Here is an 8,560-nt window from a genome sequence, read left to right as displayed (position 1 = left end):
ACGAGCGATGGCTCGAGTTAAAATCTCACTTTGCTTCCATCTAGTGGCCGCTGTGCAGAATTGCAGTGTTGCTGCAGCTACTATAAAAATATAAGAATTAAAAAACAAAAAAGCATTGCATTTTTTGCAGTTATTATGTTGCACAGTAAAACACAAATGAAACTTACTTAAAACTGTGTGTATGGAACATTCCTTCCATAATGCTTATATAAACTTAATATAGTTGGTTCATTACCAGTGCTAGCAGAATGATGGCCTTTCAAATAGCAGTCACTTTTATTCAAAAGCAACTTACAAATGAAGAATATAACAATTGATTCACTATAATATTGCCATGGAGCCACTAAGGACATCCTGTTCTCTGTTATCCGCCGGCCCTCACAGATAACAGTTTGCCCGGCTGGGTGCTTAGAGCTAATCTGTCACCTCCAAAAACACCAGAGGATCACTGGAGCTCTGAGATAACACCGTGTGATATTTTAGAAGATGCAGAAGTGTCTTTGAGCTCAAACCTCACAGTGCCTCATATTTACAAAAAATACTGTAAATATGGAAGTTAAAACAAGTCTTAATTTTGTATCCATTTATTCTAACACTGTTCTGAATTGTGTATCGAATTACACTACAACTTTACAAAACCAAGGTGATCAATGAATTTGAGAGCTTAGTGGGCTATTAAATATGGATGAATATGAGGACTAGTGATAAAATATATATTAGTGCTACCAAACGATTAATTGTGATTAATTGTATCCAAAATAAATGTTTTTTGTTTACATAATATATGTGCTGTGTGTGTTTATTATGTATATATAAATACACACAGTACAATTTCAGAAAAATATGTTGTGTCTATATTAATATATATATAATATAATAGTATATATTTTATATATGATATGATATGTACACTATTGTATAAAATAACACGATGATAAAATAAATCAAATACTATACAACAATCAAATTAATTATTTTAATATAGAAAAATATTAATATAATATAACATATTTATAATATAAATTGTATGACTATAGAAATGTAAATTCATATGTAAATATTTTTAAAGTACATACTGTATGTTTGTGTATTTATATATACATAATGAAAATACACAGAACACATATTTATGTATATATTTATGTAATATACTATTTTATCAAATACAATTTTTAAAATGAATATAATTAAATATAAAAATATTTCTAATATTTTTATATTTAATTATATTCATTTTAAATTTTAATTGCAGCAATAATATATAATAATAATATATGATATGGTAGTACAGTATTTTATGAAATGACATACTATACAACAATCAAATTAATTATTTAAATATATAATATAATATAATAAAATATAATATAATATAATATAATATAATATAATATAATATAATATAATATAATATAGTGTCGATGTGCAGAACTGTGTATAATGCAGTATTGTTATTGCCCTTCAGAGACGTTTTACTTCATGTATAAGTGAAAAGGACAGCGCCACCTTGTGGTGAGTTTTATTATGTCTGTCCTTTCTTCTCTGCTCATTTCGCTCGTTTCAATGATCGTGCAAGAAGAGATGCGGTTAGTCAGATTTTTAGCTTCGTGAGGGCGCAGTGTGTCACCGGAGAGTCGCGCCGTAAAATGACCGTCAGTAAAAGACGCATCGACATCTGAGTGCGTTTGAGGACAGACACGATGATGACGATGAAGACGACGAGACGAGCGGACAGCCCGCGCGCTCAGCCTGCTTTACCGCAGTGGATGCGCATGTATTTCTACGGGATGCACGGAGTCACGCTTGACATCCTGCTGTCGTCCGCGTGCAGGTTCCTGGATCACAACGACTTCAAACTGCTGGGCTTCTCCTCTCCGTATCTGTGCGTCGTGCATGCTATTACGCATCTGGTTTTGGAGAAGATCTACCTGCAAAAAAGATGCTTTCAGGAGCGACCTGTCGTTTTCCACCTCGTCTTTTACCCGTCCTTGTACATCTGCCTGCAGATCCTAATAGGGAATGTGGTGACCTGCACGGAAAACATCAGAGTGGTTTCCATCACGCAGCTCGTTGTGCATTACATCCTGGCTTTGTACTTCACAAATGTCTTTCATAAGGGCTTCCTGAGTCTGCAGTATCAGGAAAAGCGGGTGTTATTGAGGTCATCCCGCCCGAATGGGTTACACGGCGTCCTGCGCTTCGTGTTCTTCGGGATGCATGGCTTTCTGGACGAGGTGCTCTTCACCTCTGTGTTCAACCTGTTTGAGAAAGCGGACCGGGACTTGATGGGCCACACGTCCCTGTGGTCCTTCTTCATGTATGGAAGCTGCAGCTTCGTGGTGGAGAAGCTCTACCTCCATCTGCACTTCAGGAGAGGATGGGGAACCTTGCAGCGGCTTCCCATCTACATCTGCTTCATCTACACCTGGGAGTTCAGCTGGGGCTTCGCTCTGAGACAGTATGGGGCCTGCTCCTGGGACTATTCCCACTATCCTCTCAATTTCATGGGACTGGTGACATTGCTGTATCTTCCAGGATGGGTCTGTCTGAGTCTGTATCAAGACGTCTTGTCGAATGTTCTGCTGAGGGTTGTGTGCAAAGAAAGGAATGACGAGGATATGCCAAACGCTGGCGCCAATGGACGCCTGCTGCCAAAAGGGAAGCTGGAGGAGGACAAACAGCATGTGGGCTTTACCTAATATATCCTCCTGGGACCAGCAGAAAGGCGTTTGAGCGTTTGATGCTTGAGAAAGAATTGAGAAGCTTTTTCAAAAGAGGAGGTTTGGGGCTAGTTGTCACTTCAGGTTTATTTTTGAAAGTCAATTTCTATAGACTCGCTGTAGATTTCAGAAAAAATATTATAATACTGGCCTTTAAACACTATTAGTGGGGCAAGTTGTCACACTGTATGGGGTAAGTTGAGAACCTGGCTTCTGTTAGGATAACAGGCTGTTTAATAGCTTTTTTGCTATATTTAAATAATAAATTAATTGTGAAGCGCGTAAAAAAAGCATGAAACCATAAAAATGTTTACATTGACAAATATTTTTGTTTTAGCCAAAAGTAGTGATAATATAGAATATATAAATAATAATAATTTATAATAATTTATATGGATTTTATGTATATTCATTTAAAATTTGCATTATTAATAAAACTAATTATGTAAAATTACAACGTTTAATACACGTCACAGCTTGCCCTGATAAAACTGTGAAAACTTATATATATATATATATATATATATATATATATATATACATATATTATAAAATATATATTAACATATTTTTTCTTTAAGAACATAATTTTTAAAACAATAATATTTTGTTAAAAACGAGTTTGGAAGTAAACGAAACAGCTGGATTACATTTCCCCCCAAAATACAATTTCAGTCTTTCAACTTAAAAATGTATTTTTTAATTCACTGTCACTTGTTGTTTCTTTGCACTTGTTTGTGAAATGTACTATCAATTTCTGAGTGAAAACAGTTTCAAAGACAAGACAGATAATATGATAAGACTGAAATTGTAGTTATTCAGATGTGACTGTTGGACAAGTTTCATGTGCGACGACTAGCACCGTTCTCTCCGACTTTATTTGAATCTGTTCATTGTATGAGGTCACATGATGTCATTTTAAGTGGCTTAGTAATAATTCACCTTACTGGCCAAATCCCCAAACATTTGCTATGACAGAAAAGCCCAGGATGTGCACACAAGGACAGACGCACCTGCTCCCAGAGGTATAAACAGAAAACCCATAAATTGCTGGTTCTCAGGGGGACTTTTGTACTAGCGAACATTTCCTCGGAGAAACAAGGGTGGCTGCATTAGCAGGCTTAATGTGTTTTTAAACCTGATGTGTTCAAGATAAACCTTATGAACTGCCATTGCACACACACACAGCAGGATTTCACAAATTACTAACACAGATGCCACTGCTGGGCTCAGATGGTTATTGAATATTGGGGGTGTGGATGATAGTTTAACTGCATGATGGGATTTATGAGGACGATCTCTCCTCGTAACTGCATGCGTCAGGATTTTGCATGTGGAGACAGGAGCATTAGTCTGAAAATGAGCTCTGCTTACACCATAACACACTGATTGTGAGAGAAACTGACTCTTTGCGGAGCGATTCCTTTAAAGAGTGCCTTCTTTAACACTTCTAGGCAGCTGTAATCACTTCTGTAATCAAAACTCTTTCGAAGCATTACATCCATACAGAAACAAGTATAGGTGTATCTCAGTTCATCTGTAAAAACGAGGCCTCAGGGTGCAGAGTTTGAGGAATAGAGAAAAACCATTTGTAATCGAGCAAATTACGGCAGCTAAAGCTGAGCATTTACGAACAAAGCTGTCTCAAAGTATTGAGACTTTCACAACGGTCCGACTTCATGAAACATACGAGCACCGTGCACTGTGAATAACTACTGCGGTCCCTTGTTTTTGAACATATGACTGAATTGTTCTATAGTCCTTGTCTTGGTGAAAAATTATTCATTTTCCAAAAGATTTCTTAGAGAGAAACTGCCAAAGCTTAGAATAATTAATTTTTAAAGGACTAGTTCACCCAAAAATGAAAATCTGCTGAAATGTACTCCCCCTCAGGACGACGAAGAGACAGATGAATTTGTTTCTTCATCTGATTTGGAGAAATTTAGCTTTATATCACTTGCTTACTTGCTGTGCAGTGAATGGGTGCCGTCAGAATGAGAGGCCGCAAGTAATCCACACCACTCCAATTATCCATCAATTAACAAGGAGAAATCAAAATTATGGATAGAGGAATCATATTTCAGCCTGAAACAGGTATCTTTTCAGAAGATGTTAATTGATTGACTGGAGTGGTGTGGATTACTATGATGTTTATATCAGCTGTTTGGACTCTCATTATGACGGCACCCATTCACTGCAGAGGATCCATTGTTGAACAAGAAACAAACTCATCAGTATCTTGAACAGCCTGATGGTGAGCACATTTTAAGAAAATTGTCATTTCTGTGTGAACTATTCTATACATCAGCTAAAAACTGTGATTTTAGCAACTTTTTAGAAAATAAAAAATCCAGATTTCGTCTCTTTTGAAGAACAGACAGCTTTGTACAATCCGTAGACGTGACTGGATTCGTTTTCCTTCACTTGTTGTAAAGACTCTTGGCGGCTGCTCAAATGTTCTGTTTTGTCCCTCTAACTTTGAGGAAGAACATTTAGTGTAATTGGAGGAATGGGTTGGTGATGATTTTTATCATTTTTCCTGTCTATGTAATTAGTCCTAGAGCTAGATCATTTTATGGATGTTAGTCTGAGGCTAGAATAGCATAAATCATTCGATGCACTCCTTTAATTTATTGCATTTTAAACTTGTAGCACATCTTTGTCTCTGTTCGGACTATGCACTAATTACACTGATCAAATTAAAGAGATCAAACGTGATGTATTGTGTGTTTGGGGTGTACAGTATCTCCGTGTCGTCTCCATACTCTGGTCAGGGCAGGAGAGATTTGGCTGTTACTGAAGGGACCTGCATATTTTCCATATCTGACGTCAAGAAACAAAACAGCCACGGTCTGGTTTACATACACGTCTCCTGGGATTCCTGTCCCTTGAGACTCAACAGACTAGAAGAGGTGATCAGCTTAATGGCTTTGTACTTAAAGAATGTCTTTAAGTATTCACACAGCTGAGAAAAATATGTTCCCATTAGGTTATGAAAACACGTTATTTCTGAACTTTCTAAATGTCCAGTTTTAATTTTATTTTTCTTGGTTATGAAAAGGTTTTATTCCATTTTATCATTTTGCAAACATTATAAAAACATTACATTTGAAGGTAAAGTTCTAAGACTTTTTAAATACACATTTTAGGCATGAAAATGTTATTTCAAAACCATCACAAAATCAATTTTTAAATGTTTTTTTTTTCTCTTGGTTATAACCATTCGTATATTATTTCGCAAATATTATGAGGATACTGGCTTGGAATGTTCTCTAAACATTCTGATATTAATAACATTAAAACAATATTAGATTTTTTTTTTTTTTTGATAGACATTTGAGGTTTTTAAAAGTTATGAAAACCTTATTTCTGAACATTCAAAATATAAATGTTTTAAAAGCGAGCATTATCATATAATCAGTCATATGTAATTCGTATTCCACATTGTATATCATTTTGCAAACATGAGAATGTTAACTGTGTTCTTTGAACATTCTGAAACAAGAAAGAAATATTAATTAGTATTAATAAATAATAACAAAAAATATATTTTTTTAATTATTATTAAAACATTATTTGAAGATTCAAAATGTCCATTTTTTTACATTTTTTTAAAACTTTTTTTTTTCTGGGTTCTAGAAATGTTAAGGGAACGTTCAGTTTAATAGTTTTCATTTAATAAACAAGATGAGAATTGTATCTTTGCTTGTTCTCTGAATGTTCTGAAACAAATAGTAACATTTAAAAAACATTAGACGAACGTCCAATTAAATGTTTAACAAAAAATATTCCATGAATGATGTATAAATAACAATTTTGTGCGAACATTTGGGAATGTCATTAAAGTCCAGATAGCTTTAAATGAACATTCTATTAACATTCCTGAAAGAATCATTGTTCGTAACTTTGAGAGAACCTTCCCAGAACATTCCCTGTAGTTCTGCGATTTGTAGAGAAGATTGCGCATGCTGTACTTTTAAGGGTTCGTTGCAACGCATAACATGACTTTGTTCCTAAAACGAAGAATGCATGGCTGCTATTGCAAGGTTGGTGTAAGGATATTTTCTTGCCATAAGTAAAGGATAAAGCATCCGCTCTAATCTGCTTTAGTGTTTAACAGGGCTTTACTGAATGCCCTCGTCACTCTCTTTCAGTCGAGCTTTAAGTACTCAGAAGAAAACATCTGCCGTTCATTAATGAGTGGTGCGCATGGATCCATCTCTTCCCTTGTGAATCATTAGTAATCTGTTTAGAAACTATTTCAAGTTTGTAATCAGTGTGTACAGAATCCAACTATGCAGGAAGTGTTTCTCAAAGGTGCCAAATGCTGCAAATGAGCAGTTCTCAGACTCAACACCCAACCGTAATATTTACACTTCAGATTTAAATAGTCAAATGATATTCAAAGAGCCACATGATGCAGGGCCGCAGACAGCTGCAGCCTTTTGCTCTCGCCTCACTCTGGATCAGATGTGTTTCACCACAAATCTGATAAGAGGAACTCTGATGCATTCATCCTCCTGATTTATCACTGGTTTGATCAAAAACTCAAATAGAAATTCAGAAATAGTTTTAAAGTGTGAATCTCACATAACTTGACTCATGGATAGGTTATATCTCAAAAATTAATTAGATGTTGATTTAAAGCTTTTATGTGTGTGTGTGTGTGTGTGTGTGTGTGTGTGTGTGTGTGTGTGTGTGTGTGTGTGTGTGTGTGTGTGTGTGTGTGTAATTAAACAGTTTTCTCCCAATTCTCATTTCTGTAATTTCAATAAATAAATGCAATGGATAAAACAAATCCAATCCCAAAATAGTGAGAAATGTGCCTAATTTGAATGAAAATATTGCTGCAAAGTAAAAACCTTGATGATCCTTAAATAGTCTTCATTTTCTAATAGGAAAAATAAAATTTGATGCCATACTGTAATACTGATAACACATATCAGGTAATATTAAAGGCCATAGAAATTCTCATATTGTATATCAGGCCTTCGTAATTGTAATTCTGGGAAGAGATGCCCTGAATGCTGATGTGATGGTGAGAGACTGTGGTTCACAGGCATGAAAAAGCTCTGGTCATCACTTCCATCTCTGAATGCTGAAGCTGGCCGCGCTGAGATTGAGGTCTAGTTGTCTGAGCTGTCGCTGTTTCTCACGCCGTGCACAGGAAGTTGCGACCACGTAGAAGTTAATAATGCTGTTGAGATGCACGGAGACAGGCTCAAAGGAAGTCTGGTTGAGAAAGAGGAAGAGAACTCATCAGATCAGATAAAGCATGCATATGATAATGCAAGTGGATGCATGGGCAACTGCTAAGTGCTTATTAGCACATTATTATGCATTTGCTACAGCACTTCTGATATCTAACGGCAAATTTTTTTAAAAAACAAATTACAATAATATTTGAATATATAAAATAAAAGCTAATTCAAAATGTATATAATAATACAGAATTTAAAATAATTAGTAGAGGTGAAGAAAGAGGTGATCAGCTTATCATATAAATATTTTTAATATATAAATGTCACATTTTTCTTAAATATATATATATATATATATATATATATATATATATATATATATATATATATATATATATATGCATGTCTGGGTTTTTAAATATACATAATTAATATACACAGTACACACACATATATTATGTAAACAAAAACTTTTATTTTGGATGCTAGTAATCATGATTAATCATTCGACAGTACTAATAGATAGATAGATAGATAGATAGATAGATAGATAGATAGATAGATAGATAGATAGATAGATAGATAGATAGATAGATAGATAGATAGATAGATAGATAGATAGCACTAATTATCCAAATG

At 34.8% G+C, this 8,560-nt stretch overlaps 1 protein-coding gene across 1 annotated transcript; it reads left to right on the top strand.

Moving 5' to 3' along the window:
- Positions 1-1,525: 1,525 nt before the first annotated feature.
- tmem229a (transmembrane protein 229A) lies at positions 1,526-5,438 on the top strand. Its single transcript, XM_052553512.1, has one exon. The coding sequence runs from the start codon at positions 1,701-1,703 to the stop codon at positions 2,697-2,699; it is 999 nt and encodes a 332-aa protein (XP_052409472.1). The 5' UTR covers positions 1,526-1,700; the 3' UTR covers positions 2,700-5,438.
- Positions 5,439-8,560: the final 3,122 nt, after the last annotated feature.

The sequence above is a fragment of the Carassius gibelio genome, chromosome B4 (genome assembly GCF_023724105.1).
Source record: "Carassius gibelio isolate Cgi1373 ecotype wild population from Czech Republic chromosome B4, carGib1.2-hapl.c, whole genome shotgun sequence".
Taxonomy (NCBI): Eukaryota; Metazoa; Chordata; class Actinopteri; order Cypriniformes; family Cyprinidae; genus Carassius; species Carassius gibelio.
The sequence above is the reverse complement of the archived record's forward strand: the minus strand, read 5'-3'. Positions and strand labels throughout refer to the sequence as shown.